The 21,034-nt window shown below is 46.7% G+C and overlaps 1 protein-coding gene across 1 annotated transcript in view; it reads right to left on the bottom strand.

Annotated features, from left to right (window-relative positions):
* CHD5 (chromodomain helicase DNA binding protein 5) overlaps positions 1-21,034 on the bottom strand; it is a 40,867-nt gene that overhangs the window by 13,603 nt on the left and 6,230 nt on the right. The window contains exons 5-27 of the mRNA XM_088147567.1: positions 19,859-20,109; positions 18,470-18,594; positions 17,621-17,738; positions 16,909-17,075; positions 15,229-15,444; positions 14,081-14,287; positions 13,766-13,977; positions 12,889-13,020; positions 12,024-12,138; positions 11,149-11,340; positions 10,850-11,050; positions 9,945-10,082; positions 9,606-9,727; positions 8,669-8,842; positions 7,617-7,758; positions 6,652-6,783; positions 5,930-6,047; positions 5,315-5,439; positions 3,879-4,110; positions 3,248-3,373; positions 2,508-2,680; positions 1,493-1,667; positions 559-645 (exon numbers count right to left, since the gene is read on the bottom strand). Of these exons, the coding sequence (XP_088003693.1) occupies positions 559-645; positions 1,493-1,667; positions 2,508-2,680; positions 3,248-3,373; positions 3,879-4,110; positions 5,315-5,439; positions 5,930-6,047; positions 6,652-6,783; positions 7,617-7,758; positions 8,669-8,842; positions 9,606-9,727; positions 9,945-10,082; positions 10,850-11,050; positions 11,149-11,340; positions 12,024-12,138; positions 12,889-13,020; positions 13,766-13,977; positions 14,081-14,287; positions 15,229-15,444; positions 16,909-17,075; positions 17,621-17,738; positions 18,470-18,594; positions 19,859-20,109 (3,680 nt within the window). The remainder of the gene's footprint in view (positions 1-558; positions 646-1,492; positions 1,668-2,507; positions 2,681-3,247; positions 3,374-3,878; positions 4,111-5,314; positions 5,440-5,929; positions 6,048-6,651; positions 6,784-7,616; positions 7,759-8,668; positions 8,843-9,605; positions 9,728-9,944; positions 10,083-10,849; positions 11,051-11,148; positions 11,341-12,023; positions 12,139-12,888; positions 13,021-13,765; positions 13,978-14,080; positions 14,288-15,228; positions 15,445-16,908; positions 17,076-17,620; positions 17,739-18,469; positions 18,595-19,858; positions 20,110-21,034) is intronic.

Here is a 21,034-nt window from a genome sequence, read left to right as displayed (position 1 = left end):
CTTTAAAGCTGCGATTTAGGAAGCTCCTCGGCTGCCAAAGATCGAGGGTCACCGGTTCCACCAAGGCCCAGAGGAAAGAAATTGTAGGCTTCCCGCTGAGACGGCAGCAAGGAAGCCATTATCCTGAGCAAGTTTACTGGAGAGAAGGGAAAAAAGTCTCATGGGGGGAGGGACAACCAAAATGTAATTATCTGTTGAAATGAAGGTCAGAAGTCATTTATATATTTCTTAATTTTAGTTTTCTTTTTCTTTTCTTGCACTTTTCTGTTTCTTTTCTTTTAGTTTGTCTTTTACTATATGAGAATTCTTAATAAATATAAATAAAATAAAGTAAATGTGACCTTCTCCTTTCCTTCCCGCCCAGTGGACTACCAGCGCTTTGAACTAATCCTGCCAGACAGGGCTGAAATCACACCAAGTCCACAAGCTGCAGACCTCCACCTTCAGCAAAGCTCATACAGGAGCAAACATCTCCAAGAACGGACACCCTGAGCAAGGGAAAGAAGAGAGCAACGTAGCAACCCAGGTTGGAAAACAAAGGAAGAAACTCTCTCCGACCTTCCAGCCTTTCCTCGAAATCCTCATCCTCATCTTCGGAGCCAATGGAGTACTCCGACTGGTTATCAGACAGCTCTTCTTGCCATTCTGCAAGAGGAAGAGAAGAACAAGGGATCAAAACTTACATTTTTGAGCACTGGGGAGAAAAAAACAACTTCTCCACTCAACAGCCCGGCAAGCAGTGATTAAGCTATTGGAGCTAGTTTTCTGCTTGCAGGGGGGCATTAAAAACTTCTCATCCTGTGGGCTGAAGGGCCCCCGGTCATTTTAAATCACATTCTTTTTCAACCTGTTTTGCTGCAGCAACAACCCCCAACACTGTGCCTTTAGGACCATATTAGCAAGGTGCAATCCCAGCACGGATTTAAAAAAAAAAATTGGACAGTTCAAACTGTGCACTGAGGAAAATGGTCCATCCTTTTCTCACATAATTCTCTATTTTTTTCAGGTGGTGAATGGCAGGGAGGGAGGCAAGGAATTATAGCCGGCATTTCATTTCCAACGCTTAGAAATGTTACTTCTCGTCCCTGGAGGTCTCCCAACAGAGGGTGGAGGGTCATCTGCACTGAGCAGGGGGTTGGACTAGGGGACCTCAAAGACCCCTCCCAATTCAATGGTTCCCCAATTCTAGAAGGACTGTCGGGTTCAGCCCAAAAAACTCCCCGAGACAACACAGATACAGTTCTGTTGCGTTTATTAGCTTCCACCTTAAAGACAGAAATCTCTCCAGGCTGAATCTAACTTTCCAAGCCAGCAAGCCAAAACACCGTGAATTCCTTAGGGTGGTGCCAGTCTCATCTTCTTAAACTTCCCACACTCCTGTTGAGGGCTAAGGGAATGCTTATCTCCTTGAGCGCAGCCTTCTTCCAACCATTCCTTCACAAGGACTGGTGCATCTCTGGGCTTGAGGGAAGGGCCCGTTGGCTGCACTCACCTTGATCCTCCTGCGAGGCATCATTGTAGTTGACCTGCTTCCGGATTCTCTTCCCCTTGCCAAGGTTGCGGGCAAGGTCTTCCTGCTGCTGCTCGTAATGGTGCCTCAACAGCTTCTCCCAATAGTCAGGATCCACGTTCTCCTCCTGCTTGATGATTTCACGTTCCACCTCTTCCTGAAAACCCAGGAGAGAAGCAGCAGTTGAACCCGGGACGTCTCTCCGTCTGGAGCTCCCGGGTGAGAGAAATGATACCCCAGGCGTCTGAGGACAGCTTGTCCTCCACCACTGGATAGATCACCACGGAAGGTGGTAAAATCTTCATGCGTTTCCAGAAATTGGACAGAGAGCTCAAGAGACACTTTGCTCTTTTCGCCCAAGAAAAATGAAACTGAGAATCAACCCTCTGCGGAGAAGCTGTATGGGTAGTCCTCATTTAGCAACCACAATTGGGACCAGCAACTCAGTCATTAAGCGAAGCGGTCAAGTGAAGAGTGAAACACTTTTCACCCCCTCTAAATCTGTGAAGAGTCACTAAATTTGTTTAAACTTCTTGTGGTGAAGATTGGAAGTAACTTCTTTACATATTTCTTTTCTCCTTCTTTATTAGATTCTTACTTTTTCTTTTTTCCTTTTTCCTTACACTTTTTACTCCTTCTTTCTATTCTCTTTTCTGTCTTTAAGTTTAGTTTGTATTAGGTTTTACTATTATAGTCAAAATTCTTAATAAAAATTATATATTTATATATATATATATAAAAACTACAGCCCCAAGGACATCCACTAGGAAGGCGTTGGTCATAAAAGTCAAGATGGAGACCTGAAGCCCTGCCCTTTTTAACATAGGGACAAAGAGGATGGAGCTTTGCACACCCAGTCACAGCTGCCATTTTGACTTTCTAATCTCCACCCTGCCCAGGCAGTCAAGTTTAAAAAATAATGAATGATTATTAGTCTTCAAACAAGGGGACGGATTCAGAAGAAACCAAAAGAAATCCATGATCTTGGGCACATTACCACACCGTCCTCTTCTCTCACAACATACTGGGCGACTTTAAAAGAGCTGAGATATTCGTTCATATTCTGCAGCTCCGTGTCATCGGTGGCATCTTGGTTGCGGTCCAAGAGCTTAGAAATGGCTGCATCATCGTAATGGATCACACTGCTATCCTCGACATCTTTGCTATCTCCTAGGAGAGAAAGAAGGAAAGCCAAGGGTTAAGAGCCCACCTCCTCTTTTTGGACAAACTTGCCACCCATGGTTTGGGCTTGTCCTACCATTGCTATCATTTGACCTAAAATTCAAAGGACGACCAACGCAATTTTAGACCTATTGTTGCTTGTTATGGAAGTGTGTTTTCTATGGCAACCTCCCCAGTCTTTGGACTGACATAGCATCCAGGATCCTGTGCCTTTCAGGCATGGAGATTATTAGACAACATTAGAACGAAAAATGAACCCTCACTCGTATCAGTGGATTGTTGCTATCTGCTAAAACAAAACAAAAACAAGGAGGTTGTGTGACACTTCAATCCTTTCTTCTGACGGATACTCTACGCTAAAATGACGTGTGCTGCGCAAATCCACCCAACTTGGTCTTTTCTTGACCTGGTTCAGTGTGTTGTGTGAACCTGAATAAACCGGGGAGGAAGACAGGGGACTGATGGGTGGGGTGCCCATCTGGCCAAAGGTCTTCTCCCCATTGAAAGCCACCAATAATGGGTAGGTATCATTAGTGCTCTTGGCCCATCACGTACCTGGTGGAGGGCCTCCATGTTTCTTCTTCAGGTTGGTGGTCCCGGCACCCCCTTTGAAGGGTGAACCATCTGGGAATGGGGTCACAGCTTCGGGCAGGCCAATCCGCTGGGCCTGAGAGGTCATGCCTGGAAGAGAGGCCGGAGGTATGGAGAGAGGGACACCCATTGATGAAGGCGTGGGCCAAGACCACAAGCCAGCCCCTAACTTGTCTCACGTGAAACGACCTGAAGCAGAGGTGGGAGATATGGTGGCTCTGCAGATGTTGTGGGGCAACAAGGGCACTGTTGATGTTACCTAGTCAGGTAATGAAATGTCTGCAAGCAAACAACCAAGCTCAGGGAGCACTAAGGACTCCACGACTCAACAAGATCCAGAGTGCCACTGGTTCCCTACTATACTGATCAAAGATGGTTTCCTGGCATCCTCCTTCCCTTCAGGGAATCCCTTTGATATCGTATTTAATTTGCAGTGGGGCAATTCCCCGTACGTTCTCTTGGCCATTTGTTTTAAAAATTCTGGGCATATTTGCAAAAATGAAAAACTGGGTAAAAACAGCGGAAATATTTACAAGAACTGGTGACCAGTTCTCACTCCTGCTCTCCTGCCCACCACAGAACCTCATCCTCTCACCTTCGGTGTCATCCTTAAAGAGTTCCTCTGTGCCGAACTTCAGGATGTCGTCCAGTTCTTGCTTGGTCATAGACCCAGACTTGGAGCCGAGGCCAGGCCGCACGACCAGGTGCGTCAGCATCATCTTCCGCTTGGCCACCTGGGTGATGCGCTCTTCTACGGAGGCCCGGGTCACGAAGCGGTAGATCATCACTTTCTTGTTCTGCCCAATTCGGTGAGCTCGGCTGAAGGCCTGCAAAGCCCAGGAACGTCAGAGCGATGGGCCGAAACAACATCTCACCCTCGCCAGATGCCCCCCTTCTCCTTCCCTTCAGGGAACCCCTTTGATATTGTATTTAATTTGCAGTGGGGCAATTCCCCGTACGTTCTCTTGGCCATTTGTTTTAAAAATTCTGGGCATATTTGCAAAAAGAAAAACTGGGTAAAAACAGCGGAAATATTTACAAAAATCAGAACGTGCATAAACAAGTAAAGCCTCCCTTGAGTTGAACTGAAGTGAAAGCAACATCATGAACCCATCCATAAAGTTTTCCTGGGAGTAATACAAAAGTGTGCCATGGGGTTCACCTGAGATGTATTTTTTAACTTCCCAGTCTAGCCTACAGACTTGAGATATCCTCGTGGTCTCCCATCCAAACACTTAACCACATACTACCCTGCACAGCTTTGTAAAATCAACTAAAGTGGGCTAAAAACTGGGAGACCCAACAGAGTGATTGACTCATCCTATGAAAATTCTCATAAAGATCCTTCTCTTTCTGCTTAGGATGGCTTGGGCACTTTACATGATGTGGCATTTTTCTTATGCTTGGCTAGATTTCTTTCTTTGTAGTCCCGTTTATGGTCACAAAGTTACTTTTTCACCACCGTTGTAACTGTGAACAGTCACTAAACGAGGCAGTGGCTAAATGAGGACTATCTGTACAGTTAAAACAAGCTTAAACTCTGCTATAAAAGAATGGTTTGTTTTCTATCTTCACCAGAAACAGGCAAATGAATTTGGGCCTTTTATTTTTATATGGAACAAACCAGTTATACATCCCCATACACACAACACACATATATAAAATTAAAAGGGATTTTAAACAGCAGCAAGCCGATGCTTCATCGGCCCCATCAACGCAGCCACATTCAAAGCAAGGAAGTTAAAAAGCCACTGGACTTTGCATGTTTTTATTTTAAAGAAAAAGGCGGAAGAAGAAAGAACGATTGCATGCAACATGTTTGTTCGGGAGGAAAAGGGGGAGCAGACTTGGGGGAAAAAATCATGCATTCCTTGGGAGAATCAGCAGTTATTTATTTTTTTCAAGGAGGGGGCTTTCGACAGACCTCAACAAATGTGCTAACCTGGTGAAGGGAAGAACAGAAACCCGGAGAAGGGGGAAAAGAGGAAGAATTTCATTCTAGGAAAAGCAAGTGAAAGCAAAAGAATTAACCTGGATGTCATTATGGGGGTTCCAATCCGAGTCGTAAATAATGACCGTGTCTGCTGTCGCCAGGTTGATGCCCAAGCCGCCGGCCCGGGTGGAAAGCAGGAAACAAAACTGCTGAGCTCCGGGGGCTGAGAGCAAGAGGCATGGAGACAGGAAGAGGATCAGGGTTAGTCGGACTAGTGTGGAGGTGCCAAAGATACCCTGACTTGGGGGAAGAAACCAAGATCGATTAGTGGGAGATGGAAGGTGGTTAAAGCCACAGGCAAGAAGGAAAGACAGAAACTCCCCCAGCTGCAATGGTATGTGAGAAACACCTTGGGAGGCAGGGCCAAGAGATGCTGCCTAGGGAATGGTCAGATAAGAGAGGGCACAGCCCACAGCTGCATAATGGGCGGAGAGAAAAGAAGGGACTTTCCCTAGTTTCTCAGGCTGTAAAGGAGACGGGGGAGGATTGTACTTTCAGACTTGCAAGATTCTGTTAAAGCAGCCTTACAATAAAGTAGAATTAGCTCGTTTGGTCATGTTTCCTGTCTGGTTTGCTCCAGCGAAGCCAACATCAACTTTGCAAGTCTGAAAGTACTTCAGAGATTCCCTCATGCGGGCACCAAACGAAAGTACCGTTAAATCTGTCGATGGATTCCTGCCTCAACCCTCCGGTGATTCCGCCATCGATCCGCTCGTACTTGTACCCCTCGTATTCCAAAAAATCTTCCAGCAAGTCAAGCATTTTTGTCATCTAGCAGAGGGGGGAAAAAGACTAAGAATTAGGGCACCCTCAGTGATGAGGAAAAAACAACAACCGAGGCTCCTTGAAGGCTAAAGGACTGAGTTAGGGAAAAGGGTTCCTGTTGCAACTCTGTAAGAGAACAGATGGTCTCCCTCTCTCTGTCTTCTCTTGCCCACATTGCAACTGGATCACTTACAAAGGTACTGATCTTCGGCAAAGGTGCCTGTTGCATCTCTGCATGATTCCCTACCCTCTGTCTCTCTGAATCCCTGTTCTGACTGACAGAGAAATACAGGGGCAGACTCCTCTGAGAAAGGACAGCTGTTACACTCCACTTACAAGGGAGCCAACAGCACAAAGTGGATTTATCTTTATCTTTTTCCCTGTAAAAAAACACCATTCGGTATGTTCCTGCCATCTTGGGGAATGCTGGGAGCAAGTTTGGCTCACCTCTTGGTGCTCTTCAATTAGTCTCAAGTTTTACACACCCTCAAAAGATAATTATTCTGCTATTTCCCCACAATGCTTCCTTTTTGGTTTTCACATCCACCCTCTTGCAAGTTAGCAGTTCATGTTCTGTGGGCCCCCCCTTACAAGTCCAGGCCCTGCACACCTGGGAGAAGATGAGCACCCGGTGACCCCCGTGATGCAGCTTCTTCAGCATCTTCTGCAGCAGCATGAGCTTCCCTGAAGATTTCACCAACGAGCTGCCATCGTAGGACCCGTTGGGCAAGACAGGGGCTTCCTGGGGAGGATAAAACAGGCTTAACATCCACGTGATTCGCTTAATGACTGCAGTAATTTGCTTAATGACCGTTGTAAAAGAGGTCGTAAAATCAGCTCCGATTCACTTAACAACCAAATTGCTTAGTGACCTAAATTCCGATCTCTATTGTGATCGGATAGTGAGACTACCTGTAAGACCACTGATAGTCCCTAGAGAAACTACAGGTTCCCAGGGATGGGTACCACACATAAAAAACATACATTTTTCACCAGGTTTCAACTGTCAATAAAGTGTAAGCCATGTACACTTTAAACAGCCCACATTTTGTGAGATTTCCAGCCACGTCCCCTGCTGTCTTCAAAATACAGCTGGCTCAGAAGTATACATACCAGTAGAGCATCCACAGAAATTAAAGATTTAATTTAAAGATTTAACACTCTGGGATTAAAGCTGAAAAACAGACACTTCAGAAGAGGGAGCTTTGTGCCACGTTAATGCCAAACATTCACCCGGATGCATGAATTGCGCCGAGAAAACGAACTTCAGGAATCACGCTAAGCAGGATCTTTCAGCCAACTCTGCAGCTGCCGAAGTTTGAAATGGTGTCCCAGGGAAGTTACCCCCCCAAACCCATTGCTGCTCCTAACTCAGACCTTCCCAGCACCCCGCGCCAAAGAACAAGTTGAATACAGAAACTGTGCGTCTGACTGTCCATCACAAAGGCACCTCCCAAACGCAAGCCAGTGACAGACGGGATGCTCTTCCCCTGGATGGATGACCTCCACGCGCCCAGAGTAAGTTTCCACCAGATTCCAATGAGAAATAAACACAGACTAGGAAAACAGACCTACCACAGCTGCCACAGGGAACAGATAAGGATGGTTGCAACATTTCTTCAAATCCATCATGATGTTCAGCAAGGAAACCTGGTTGCCACCCCCTTTGGAATTCAACGCCTCAAAATTCTTGGTCAGGATTAATTTATAGTACTTCCTGCACAGAGACAAGGGAGAAAAGTCCATCCAATGGGGGCTCTGGAAAAATGGAATCCAAAATAATAACGGGCAGCCTAGAAACACACAAGTAGATTTTTGCTTTTCTGCTGCCCCCCAACTGTAGTTTCCCACTCAACCAAGGGGGATGTTTCCACTGTACAGCTCACCTCCATAAGGGGAGAGCTTTGCTGGTGTTCCTGGAAGGAAGGCTCACTTTCTTCCCACAAGGGGAAAAGAGGTGCAAAATCAGCATTGGGGAAAAACGTAAGAGAAAAATGATCGCATCACTTGCATCCATCCAGGGAAAGTGAAATAGGCTTGCAGAATTTATTTCAAGAGGGGTGACCTGCCTGGCACCCTTCTCCTGAGGACTAGAACTGAAAGTGAAAGTGAAACCAACCACAGGAAGCCAGAGGTGAAAGTGAACCCCAAAGTTAGAAAGTGAAACCAAAAGTGAAATTACATTGAAAGTAAAAGCCAGCCCAGGATTCTCTCTTTTCTGTGCTATGGGGAAGGATAGTCCCTGGAATAGCGAAAGGAACAAGGAAGGGGATCAATTTCCAGGACCATACATTCACCTTGAAGACACCTGTTCTATCAACTCTTCCAGGGGTGGACAATCATTTACGGTCCATGAACCACACATCCTCTACATTTGTGGCCCTCAAGTCCTCTTAGCATTCTTTGGTTGAGGGAACATCTCTGAAAATCAGCTCCCAACCAACTCATCTCCAGAGCAGGAAAAGAATTAAAAGAAGATAAAAGGGGATATTTGTGGCCCCTCAGCTCTGAAAAGCATACAAATGGAGGATGGGAACATCCTAGCCTCCAGTTCTTGGGACTTTGGGGACTTTTACACCAACTGGCCAGCTTTTTTGGCTTCTCCTGCCCTGCAAAGGAAGACTCACTTTTGCATCTGGCTTAGCTCCACCCGGACAATCAGCTCCGTCTTGGCTGGCATGTTTTTGAACACGTCGGCTTTCAGTCGACGTAGCATGTGAGGCCCCAGAAGGTCGTGGAGTTTTTTAATCTGGTCTTCCTTGGAGATGTCAGCAAACTCTTCCAGAAATCCTTCCAGGTTGCTGTTGGAGCAAGAATGGGGGAGAGGTCACCCCCTGCTTTTTTCAAGCAGCATATTCATTCATTCATTCATTCATTCATTCATTCATTCATGGGCCCCCCAACTCCCAATGGGTTTTTTAATCAGCGTTGGGGGTTTGCTGAGATAATCTCACAAGTACTGGAGCCACACAGGTGGTCAACCCAGCTTTGAAAAAGCCACAGGACTGGGAATAGATGACTTGCTGTGCCCAAACAAACCACAGTTTGGCTTAACACCATGGCCTGGCTCACACGTCATCAGGTCCATGGTTGAACATCCTCAATGCATGATCAAATGCCCAATCTCATTTAGAATATTAAGCAAATGCAATCAAAGTTTTCCCAGCCTTTAGGAAACCAGGGGTATCCACAGGAGGGGTCAAAAAAGTCAAGATGGTGGCCATGACATGTGATTGAAGCTCTACCTTTTTATATACATTGTCTAAAAAGGGGTGGGATATCAATCACACAGTCAGAGCTGCCATCTTGATTTTTTTGAATCCCCTTGCCCATATGCATGCTGGAAAGAGTCCTTTTTTGACCCAATGTGTTCCAAATCTTCCAAATTTATAAACAACTTTAACTATTTACAGTTGTTTGTCTTGAACATCAGTGAAGAACATTCATTGGTGAACAAGAACAGACCAACCAATCTAAGGGGATTGTTTTTCCCCTTATTCTCCCACTGATTTTCTCCCTGGGGAGGTGGTAGCGTGGTACAAAAATATCCCAAAGGGAGCTCACTTGAACCTCTCCGGTGTGAGGAAGTTGAGCAGATGAAATAGCTCCTCCAAGTTGTTCTGCAAGGGAGTCCCCGTCAGCAGCAGCTTGTAGTCAATTTTGTAGCTGTTGAGGACCCTGAAAAACTTTGCAGAGGGAAGAAATTGGGTCGGAAAGGTAGAGAATTCTCCAGGGGAGGGGGGACTACTTCCCAATCCTGTTTGGATTGTTCTAAACCAGTGTTTTTCAGACTTGGCCACTTGAAGATGTGTGGACTTCAACTCCCAGAATTCCCCAGCCAGGACGTTTTCCTTCTGTTTTCTTCTAAATCCTTCTGTTTTAGGATTCTATAAAGGTGCCTACCTTGGACTGGTTATTTTTCAGCCGGTGGGCTTCATCAACCACCAGACAGGCCCACTCGAGGGATCCCAAAACAGCCTGGTCAATTGTAATGAGTTCGTAGGACGTCAGCAAGACGTGGAATTTGATCTGGGCTTCTTTCTATAGGAGACAGGGTGACAATCTTATTGGCAGGACAGCTCTGGTCTCCCGCTAGGAGAAGGCATAAGGTTCAATTTTATGCACTTTTTAAAAATATCTTTATGAACCCCTAGAAGTGATTTATGAGGCGGGGGACCTTCTCTTTCCCTGTCTGGAACAACAGGGTAGAAACCAGCAGGATGGATTGCAAGGGGGGACCGATGCAAAATCCTCCACTTGAAAAAAATGAAAGGCCTGAGACAAGGGGGGGGACCATACCCATAAGCATTTTGCAGGGTGATGTCATGATGGACCTGCCCCCTGTGTTCTCCAGCTGATGGCTCCCTTCCTTCATATATCTGCCCCATTACCTATAATGGCATGTGGGAATAACCTTGGGAAATGGGGGTAAGAGATGCTGCCTAGGGAACAATCAGATAAGAGGGGGTATAGCCCACAGCTGCATAATGGGCAGAGAGAGAAACTCAGAAAGGATCCTCCCTAACTTTTCAGGCTATAAAAGAGACGGTGGGAGATTTGTCCTTTCAGACTTGCAAGATTCTGTTAATGTAGCCTTACAATAAAGTAGAATTAGCTCATCTGGTCGTGTTTCCTGTCTGTTTACCTGGGAAGGCTGACAGTATTTATAACCGTCCAGAGTTGCTGGGAGTCAGGTGGCATATAAATTTAATAAATAAACAAATTGCAATAAGTTTGAAGTTCAGCCTTGGGAATAAAAGCAAACACCACCCGAGCTGTGAGTTGCCCAATTCTCCACTCAGGTTTACCTTCATCCGGAAAACTTTTTTCCCAGTCCGAATAGCGTTGTCCTCAAAGGAGAACTCGTTCTCGCGAATCACAGACCGGCTCTCCTTGTCCCCGGTGTAGGTGACCACGTAGAAGTCGGGTGCCCACATCTCAAACTCACGCTCCCAGTTGATGATGGTGGAAAGTGGGGCGCTCACCAGGAATGGACCTTTTGAGTGGCCCTGATTTGGAAAAACGAGATGCGGAGCCTCAGGAGAGGCGAGAGAACCTTCTTCCAAAGGCTTCTGAGCATGTCCAGGGTAGACCCAGAGAGACTTACCTCTTTGTAAAGGGAATAAAGGTACACTATGGTCTGGACAGTCTTCCCTAAGCCCATCTCGTCAGCCAAGATCGTGTCCGTCCCCTGCGCCCAAGAAAATCGCAGCCAGTTGAGCCCTTCCAGTTGGTAAGGGTGTAGCGTTCCACCCGTTGCGTCGATGTACCACGGCTGCCTGTCAAATTTTACTGTCGGCTACAAAGATGGAAAAGAAACAAGAGGAATTACTCTGATGGTGATTATCATTATTGTTATTATTATCCTGCTATTCCTCTGCCTAGCTATTAATAAGAGCATTTTTCATCAATCCATTCTTTTTTCTAAAACTGGAATCTACAAGCTCTGGTCTGTTCAAACTCCAGCCAAATTATCCATGCTAGCAGATCCCCGAATATTATTTAAAATCGTGCATGATAAAGCATGGGAAGATGAGTGGGTGCCAATAATCTCATAAAATGAAATAAAAATGAATGTATTCCCCCTCCCCCAAATTAACACATTCAGTGCTTAAAATCCCAGGATTTTGATATTCCCCCCCGCCAGGACTTTCAAAATTTTGTGGCCCCAGACGAGAGATACCCCAACATCATCGGGCCTGCAACAGTCAGCTACTAGAGTTGGTGATCTGCAAAAGCAGACTTTCCCTTGCTTGCCCAATTCCTAATGGATCCCCAGAAACTGAGGTGAATAAAACTTTACTGAGTTTTTTTTCCCCCATGCACATAAAAATAAATAATGCAAAAGAGCAAGAGAATAGTTTCCATCAGAAGATAGGGGAAATCCTGCCCATTCTGCAGAATTCCAGCAGAGTGCAGAGGTGGATGTTTTGGGCACGAAGGGCCTCCTAAAGTCACACCATGCTTGGGTCCAAAACGTACATCAACATGCGGCGTTTCAGAACGACCTTCCAGTTTTTTCTTGTGAGATTCTTCCTCCTCACTCTTGGTTGACCTTCTGGAGTACGACTCACTCTCTTCTCCCAGCATCATTGCTCTGAAAAGACCCAAATACAAAGGACACAGGGTGTAAACAATGCCCCTGATCAGACCCCAACTGTCTGGAGTCGGAGGTGTGTTTGCAATTTTAAACACCCACTGCCGGTGCCTTGGAAATGGCCATGGGCAAAGCACAAAACGGCAATTATGCAAAATACCAATTTACAAAACTACTCTGCATTCTGCCACATGCTTTCTCCCTGTAATGGTATGTGGGAAAGACCTTGGGAGACAGGGCAAAGAGACTCAAGCAAGGGAACAATCAGATAAGAGAGGGCATAGCCCACAGCTCCATAATGGGTAGGTAGAGAAAGAGGCTCAGAAGGGACCCTCCCTAGTTTCTCAGGCCATAAAGGAGATTGGGGAAGAACTGTACTTTCACTTGCAAGATTCTGTTAATGCAGCTTTACAATAAAGTAGTATTAACTCATCTGGTCGCGTTTTCTGTTTGGGAAGGCTGACACTCCCTCACTTCCCACCCACTGCCTTGTCTTTTGTCTTCTTCGGGGAGGTGGGGAGACTGCAAAGCAAAGCATTCAGTTGCAGCCCATTCTTCTAAAATGGCTATAAGGGCCCCTCAAGACCTTCTTTAAAATAAACATGATGGTGGAGACTCATGAAAAGGAAACTCATAAAAAGGTGGAAACTCATAAAAAGGAGATATTTGCCACATGGACATTCAGACATTTCATGTGTTGGTCTCCCCAAACGACCTTCATTGAATGCCCCACCCAGCTCAAGACCATACCTGTGGCTCCAATAAAGCTGTTTGAAGTTCTCGTAGTAAGGTATATCGATGGCGTCCACCTCCCAGGTGCTCTGGTCATAGGACAAATCCTTCCACTTGATCAGGTAATGAACATCTCTCTTCTTGTCAAAACTGAGGAGCAGAAGAAGAGACAGGGAGGTATCAAAGCTGGCTGAGGCATAAACCTGTGCCCCCTGACCTGCAATTTGTATTGGATGGTGCCTCCACTATTCTGAAAAGTAATGGAGAATTATTTCAAATCCCACAGAAGACAGGGAAACATGACTGGTTGAGGTCACATCTTACACCACAGGCCTTTGAACATCCATTGTTCAGTCACCCACGTAAGATATCCAGGCGGGTTTTCCAGAAGGATCTGATTATTCTGGACTACAGATGCCTGATCTGAGTTTATGACAAGTGACTTCTCACACCCAAGAAAGCAAGGTCCTGAGGGATTAGAAAATCAATGGCTACCCAGATCCCACCTCTTCTTTTGATGACCATCCCCAATAGCAGACGTGGGGGGGCATGCAATCTCCCATATTGGCTAACTGATTGCCTTCCCCACCAGACCAGGGAAATATTGTGTTCCGGTTCCTCTATTAGCCATATTAAAGAGGCTGGGGTGAAAAAGGGTGTCTGGGGACCCAGTGAACTTCTGGAGCCATGGGTGGGTTCGAACATGAGTCTCGTGAAGAATGATAGCCACTACACCACACTCTCCCTTGGGATCTGTTGGCTCTGTGTGGTTTTCAGACATCAGCACATTAATCAGTCTACAATTTGCCCAATTCTTTTTCCCTACGTCGTCCAACTAGGGGCCCCTTCACACCGACAAGCCTCTTTAGAAGAGCACAAGGATTTCCAGATTCACCTGTGGTTGAGGATACGGTGAATCATCATCCATTCGGGCTTTATGCCATAGCGGTAATACTTCTCCTCCATCTTGGCATACTGGGGGTCTTTGCTCCGCCGCTTCTCGAGCTTGCCGTCCTCATCGCCAGAGTCGTAGTCAAAAGCGGGCGGGTTGTCCATGTCGTTCTTCCTTTGGTAGTTGCGGTACATCACAGTGTGATACAGCTCCAGCTGGAAGAGGATGTAGTAGAGAGGGCAAGTCAGCCCACTGGGCCTCCAGTCTCCAAATCTCCAGCCGACAGGACCAGCGGCCCTTCCCCAACCGCTCACTCACCTGCAATTCCTTTACCCACGAGCAGTGCCAGTAGGACAGCCCAGCCCATTTCACAAAGAATTCTCGCTCTGGGATGCCTCTCAGGGGCTTGGGAGGTGGGGTTGCCAACTGGGGATCCACCGTGGGCACAGTGGCCTCCAATGGGGCTGGGGGCTCCTGCCAGATCCAGTGAAGGATGCGCTGAACTCTCCCTTTTAATGGTGGACACTGAGAAAAGCCGAACAATTTGCATCACTAAAACCCCATTCAGGGTCTCCTAGTCAAAAAGCTAATCTTTTTATGGTCTTTTTGGCACAGCACTCCATCTTTGGAACTCCTTCCTCAGAGGGGTCCACCTGGCACCGTCCTTATCTTTTCAATGACCAATTAAAATTGCTTGGAGGCCCTTAAACATACAGTGAGACTTTAAGCAGACAAGTGACCTCCTCTGATTCTCTTCCCCATATTATTTCAATTTGGGTGTGCAGAACAGCTATATTTTTAAGGGGGGCTTGGCTGACATATGCATTTCACACCCAAATAAATCAAGAGCCGAAAACAGTACAGCCTGGAGGAACGAATGGGCTAAAATTAGGTGACCTGCTAACCACCTTCAAGGGGTTGGTTTCAAGGAATAACAGGAGACCGTGTGTGTGGAAGGGTGGCCACATGTGATTGCAAGGGTGGGAAAGGGAAAGGAAGGTGGAAAGCATGAAGAAAGAAGGGAGTGTTCTCCAGTGGGGAGGGGGGAAAGGACAAGTGCTACATATCCAGTAATGTGTGAAGGAATGTAAAGCTTGGGAATAGGGAAGGAATGAGCATTAAGGGAAAACTTTCAGAAAAGATGACTGAGCCCCAAGAAAGAGGAAAGTGTGAGAAAGAAATTCAAAATAACCCCTCCTTGATTTTGTTTGGTATAAGACGAGGTAAACATGGACAGGCTTTCAGGACCATTGTTTTAACCTGCTAACAATGAACAGCATTGCAGGAATCCTGGCCGTGCCCAGCTGACCTCATACGGTTGACCCGTTGGGAAGTCCCACAGTGCCAATCTGGGGACACCACTTGCAAGTCCGGAACACACAGATGAAGTTCTGAGGCCGGTGCTAGAAGCCCAATTCGGAAGGCAAAGGGGCTGGAGGGTGCGAGGAAGACAGGTAGACACTCACTGTACAGCGAGGACACAACCATTCACCGTTGGGGATTTCTGGCAGAGGAGGATTAAGGCAGTGCATGTGATAGGAGCAGGGACAAGTGTCGCAGCACAGTAGCTCTCCGCCATCCTTGCACACTCGACAGAACTCCATGTGGTCATCCTCCTCTTCGCCCATCTCCTCCTCTTCCTCCACCTCATCTTTTGGCTCCCACTGAATGCCCTCCTTCTCCTGACCAAGAGAAAGGCAGAGTTGAAACCCACAGTGCCCCTTTGCCCTGCCACCAGCCCCTCCGCCCAGCTGGCCAAGTAATTTATTGTGCAAAGTTTGATCACCAACTTTAATGGTCTGTGGGAACGACCTTGGGAGACAAGAGAAGAGCCGCAGACTAGGGAACAGTCAGATAAGAGGCAGTTGAGCCTGCAGAAGGAGTGGGAGTGTGGAAAGCATCTCAGAAGGGACCCTCCCTAGTTTCTTGGGCTGTAAAGGCAAGGGGGGAGAGAGGTACTTTCAGACTTCCAAGGATCTGTTAATGTAGCCTTACAATAAAGTTACAGCTAGAACGTCTGGGTGCACTTCTTATCTGGACTACCTTGCAAAGCTGACAGGAGCTGAACAGAGACAAATCTGGAGCCCAGTTCCATTTTGCACCCTGGTACACTAGGAGGAAACTGTCTGAACAAGGAACAATCCTGGGAAGTGTAGTGGTCTGTGGGAATGACCTTGGGAGACAGGAGGAAGAGCCATAGACTAAACAACGATCAGATAAGAGGCAGCTGAGCCCACAAAAAGATGGGGTCTGGGAAGCATCACAAAAGGGACCCTCCCTAGTTTATTGGACTATAAAGGAGAGGCGGGGAGGGGAGAGGTCCTTTCAGACTTGCAAGATTCTCTTAATGCAACCTTACAATAAAGGTAATGTTAGTACCCATGGTGTGTCCTTCTGATCTGGACTACCTCAAAGGGTTGCCATCAATTTCCCAGAATTTCTGCACTGAAAGGATAGGAAATGCAGGGGTCTCAGGCAAGCCCCCTTTTCCAAACCCAGGAATAAAAAGTTCCCCCTTAACTTTAAGTCCATTTTTAGAAGTGGGGAGGCAAAGCAGAAAACTCCCAACCTCTCCAAAACTTGGGGTAGTCTTTCCTGGCACCTGTCTGCCATGCAATTAGGTGAACATTCTTGGAAAGAAAATGCAGGCGATGGAGGGATCTGTGCTGAGACTGAGAAACAAGCACATGCTATGGGGTGGGGTGGGGGGCAATGCACATTTAAAGCAAGATATCAGTTTTAAAATGTGAAGCAGAATTTGAAGCAAAAGGAACCAAGAAAGAAAAGAAAATCTGATTGGCTTTTACCAAAAATTTAGGTGGCCTCTTTTACTGCCCCCACCCAAAAAAAACTTTTAGGAAAATGAATGGAGCTCTCCCACTGATTAAGTTTTTATGGTTTTAACAGTTGGATTGTTTTTAATTATTTTTGTGGTTATTTGGGGGTTGATTTTGCGTTGTTTTCTGGATTTTTAACTTTGTAAGCTGCCCAGAGTCACAGTAATGAGACGGGTAGCTATATAAATGTAAGAAATAAAGTAAATAACCCCTAATGGAGGACAGTTTGGAATAGCATGATGGGAAGTTTTGCTGGGAAACATGGCTTGTTTGTGGTTCCTGCCTAACTCAGCCACCAACAATCCTTACACAGTGCGGGCAGCTCCACGTGCCTTCCGGCGCCTTCTCCAGCTCCGGATCCAGACAGACTAGGTGATAAGCTCGTGGACAGGTGTCGCAAAGAATGATCTCCCCTCCCTGCTGACACACCTCACAGTAGTCTTGGTGGTCAGTTTCGTATCCATCACCATCTTCAACTGGAAGACAGAAGCCGGGGAACGTGTAACGGTATGTGGGAAAGACCTTGGGAGACGGGGCAAAGAGATGCTGCCTAGGGAACGGTCAGATAAGAGAGGGCAAAGCCCGCAGCTACATAATGGAAGGGGAAAGAGGCTCAGAAGGGACCCTCCCTAGTTTCTCAGACTGTAAAGGGGACTGGGGAGAATTGTACTTTCAGATTTGCAAGATTCTGTCAATGCAGCTTTACAATAAAGTAGAATTAGCTTATCTGGTCATGTTTCCTGTCTGGTCTACCTGGGAAGGCTGACAGGCGGGACATGGGAGAATTGCTCTCAGGTTTGAGTTCTGGAGCAAAGGATCTGCTTCCATCGGAGCCTTTAAATTAGGGGTCCCCCACTCTGCAGGAGCGAGTGGCCAGTTTGGACTTTGGGGACTTGTTACCGGCACGCTCCCAAAATAGTAGCCGAGTGGGCGTGGCCAATCAGGTGGCCGAGAGGTTTATTTTGCCCCCTCCTTTCAATCACCCCCTTGGAAGGAGGTCTGCCAAAGTCACTTGATGCACCTCTCTTTTTCTTCTTCTTTCTTCGGCTTCTCTTGCCGGCAGAGGATTCAGAACGCACGGAGGAGCTCTTGATGCTGGCGCCATCCAGCTCGGATCCTTCCCATTCGTCCTCCTCGCTCTGTCAAGAGAAACCGGGCAATCCGTCTGGACGCTGCTGCCCACCTGGCACAAAGCTGGACTGCAACACCCAGAATTCCAAGCCTACAAGACCACTGGGGGATTGTGGGACCTCCCAGAATTCTCCACAGTGGCTAGGAATTATGGGAGTTACAGGCCATAAGAACAAAGTGAGGATAGAGGAATGCCAGAAAATTTCCTGGCTCCATTCCAGCCTCCTGATTCCCACAGACAGCAAACACCTCCAACAAACACACTAATTACACTTTGGAAATTGCTTTAGACCACGCCAGCACAAGATCACTTGCTTGGATATTCAGATTTTAGCTTGTGTAGACACTGCAATCCTTAATGAGCTTGGGAGGGAGGGAGGGAGTTGGTTGGTTACCACTTTTCCATTAAAACTGAAAGCAAGTTTCTAGTCCTTATGAATGTAAGGATGTACTGGCACAGAACAGGAGTGCTGAAATCTCAGCATCCAGAGGGGGAGGCAAATCTGATTTTTGGTGAATGATATTGTAGGTTTGATTACTTCGATCTTCCTCCCCAGGAGGAATACGTTCAGCAAAATTAAATCGTGCACTACGACGAAACCATTAATGAGATGCTAGGAGAGGCAGAGACTGCCTGGAACTCATAACCTTTTTTTCAAAATTGTTTTTATTGTTATTGTTTTTAAGGTACCCTCTGATCTGCTGCATCCATGACTTTTGCAGAAAATAATTTACTCACCGAGGAGTCTTTTTTCCTCTTCCGGGCGATCCCCCCGAAGCGGAATTTCAAGGCCCCCATTCTCTTCCCTTTCCCCCTTTTCTTGCCATCTTTGATCATCTTGATCTTCTTCCGCACACCGGGACCTGGAAGACCAGAGAGAGCACTGCGCTGTTCCCAGCCTGAGAGTACAAATGTGATGCCCATCTTCCCAGGAAAAGATGTGGCTGCTTTAAAACACTGCAAACAAGAGTGATGTTCCTGCATGCTCCAAAGCATCCAGTCCTCATTATTCTATTGCTCCCCTCTACTTTATTTGAGCCCTGGTAATCTGACCTTTCTTATGGACTAGCAACTTGTAAAGATTGCACAGAAGGAGTTGTTTGGACTGTACTGAGCAACTGGGACTCAACCTTTCCTAGGGAGGGATCATCTTGAATAGGAAGATGTAATTGCAGGATGTATTCTGGGATTGGGGAGAGATGGCCATCTTTTTCCCCCGGAGTGTACAACAGGTCAGAAAACGACACAGCTGCTTTAAAGGGTAGAAAACCAACGCTACAATCAGACGCCTGCATGCTCCAAACCAAACCAAAAGAACTGAATCAAACCCAGTCCTTATTATTCTACTACTTGCCTCCAATTCACTTTTGCCTCAGTAGTCAGACCTTTCTTATGGACTAGCAACTTGTTAAAAGCACTGCATGGAAGCAGTTATTTGAACTCCAATGAGCCATTGCAACTCGGTAATTCCTTGAAAACTAACCAAGAAGGGATCATCTCGGACAGGAAGATCTAATCACAGGATGTACTTGGGACTGAAAAGAGATGGCCCTCTTTTCTCAGAGCACAGAGCAATGCCAAGGAAAAACATAGCTGCTTTAAACTGCTGAATACCAAGGCTACGATTGCCTTCCTGCACACTCCAAAACAGATTTGGAGATTGAATCAGAAGCAACCCTATTCTATCCTTTATCCCTTTTCTCCCCTTAAAGCAAAATCGCTAAGAGCTGTTGGCTACCCCTTGGTTTTGCCGGCCCCTCCACTTCTGGAACCTGCTTTGGATCCAAAGCAAAACTCTTCCCAACCCCACCAAAAGAGGTTTTCCTTGGAAAGAGAATCCCTCTTCTCCTGTCGGCCTCACCAAGTTAACCAGATAGGAATCACAACCAGATAAGCTCATTCTACTTTACTGCAAGGCTGAAAGTACAATTCTCCATCCCCTTTACAGTCTGAGAAACTAGGGAGGGTCCCTTCTGAGCCTCTTTCTCCACCCATTATGCAGCTAGAGGCTATGCCATCTCTTATCTGACCATTCCCTAGGCAGCATTTCTTCTCCCCATCTCCCAAGGTCTTTCCCACATGCCATTACATCTTCTGACCCCCAATAATTCTCCAGGACTCTCTTACCTTTGCCTTCTTTTGTCTTTGCTTTCCGGAGGGTAGGTGGAGGAGGTGTGGGAGGCACCTCGAGTGAGCTGGGCAGAAGCGGGTTCGGTGCGACAGCTACAATTTCCCCCACTGCAGCTACCGCGGCAGCAGCTGCAACAGCCGAGCTGCCTCTGAAAGGGTTGTTGGCACTGAATTCTCGCCACTTGGCCCCAAGGACGGTCATCATTTTGGACATGGGGATTTTGGGGTTCTGCCTGGCCACCAGCGGCCTGCAGAAGAAGCCGAAGGAGCAAGGCGGTTATTAACAAAATAAGGACAGTAATAATATTGCTGCACTGATCCCAAGAATTGGGATGAAAATATAACTTTTCTCTATCTGGAAGAGGCACTGACATTGCTCGCGGTTGTTGACCAAGCGGGTCTCTCTGTAGATATCAAATTCTGCACCTGCGTTGGAGTATTGTAACTAAATATTAATACAAATACAGGGATATCAAATGTGTTCCATTTTGGAGGGTAGAAATGCCACCATAAATAAGTATCTGGGGTTTTGGTTCTTGATGTACACTTACTGCGTTAAGATCTCAAATCTCTTTTAGGATGCTGGGGAATTTGGGGAGTCCCTGGTCTGCCGAGAGTTGGGGGCTTGCCCAGTTACATAACAGCTACCATGGGGAATCTAGCAAGATGCAAAGCCTAGATTTATCCAAACGCATGCCCCTCGCTCTCCTTCACTGGACAGAATCACACCGAAGCTCAGAATCCAACAGTAAGAGGAATGCTGCTCTTGCACATGAAGGTTCTACAGTTGCTAACCACTCCTGCCAGGTTTGGCTACGCCTACCCTTTTTCAGGTCCATACATATCTTTGACCAATGTCCTCCTTCTGCAAGACAGAACCAAGGTCTGGGGTTCCCACCCTGCCCTGCCCGGAGCTGCAAGCCTTCCCAGGTAGACCAGACGGAAACACGACCACATAAGCTAATTCTACTTTAATGTAAAGCTACATCAACAGAATCTTGCAAGTCTGAAAGGACAAATCTCCACACCATCTCCTTTACAGCCCAAGAAACTAGGGTGGGTCCCTTCTGAGCTCCTTTCTTCTCCTCCCATCATGCAGCTGCGGGCTATGCCTTCTCTTATCTGACCATTCCTTAGGCAGCATCTCTTCATCCCATCTCCCAAGGACTTTTC

The sequence above is a fragment of the Python bivittatus genome, unplaced genomic scaffold, assembly GCF_059951505.1.
Source record: "Python bivittatus isolate LINGU-HERP-01145 unplaced genomic scaffold, Pbiv_v1 ctg000510_np1212, whole genome shotgun sequence".
Lineage (NCBI taxonomy): Eukaryota > Metazoa > Chordata > Lepidosauria > Squamata > Pythonidae > Python > Python bivittatus.
This window is presented reverse-complemented; position numbering and strand designations above follow the sequence as displayed.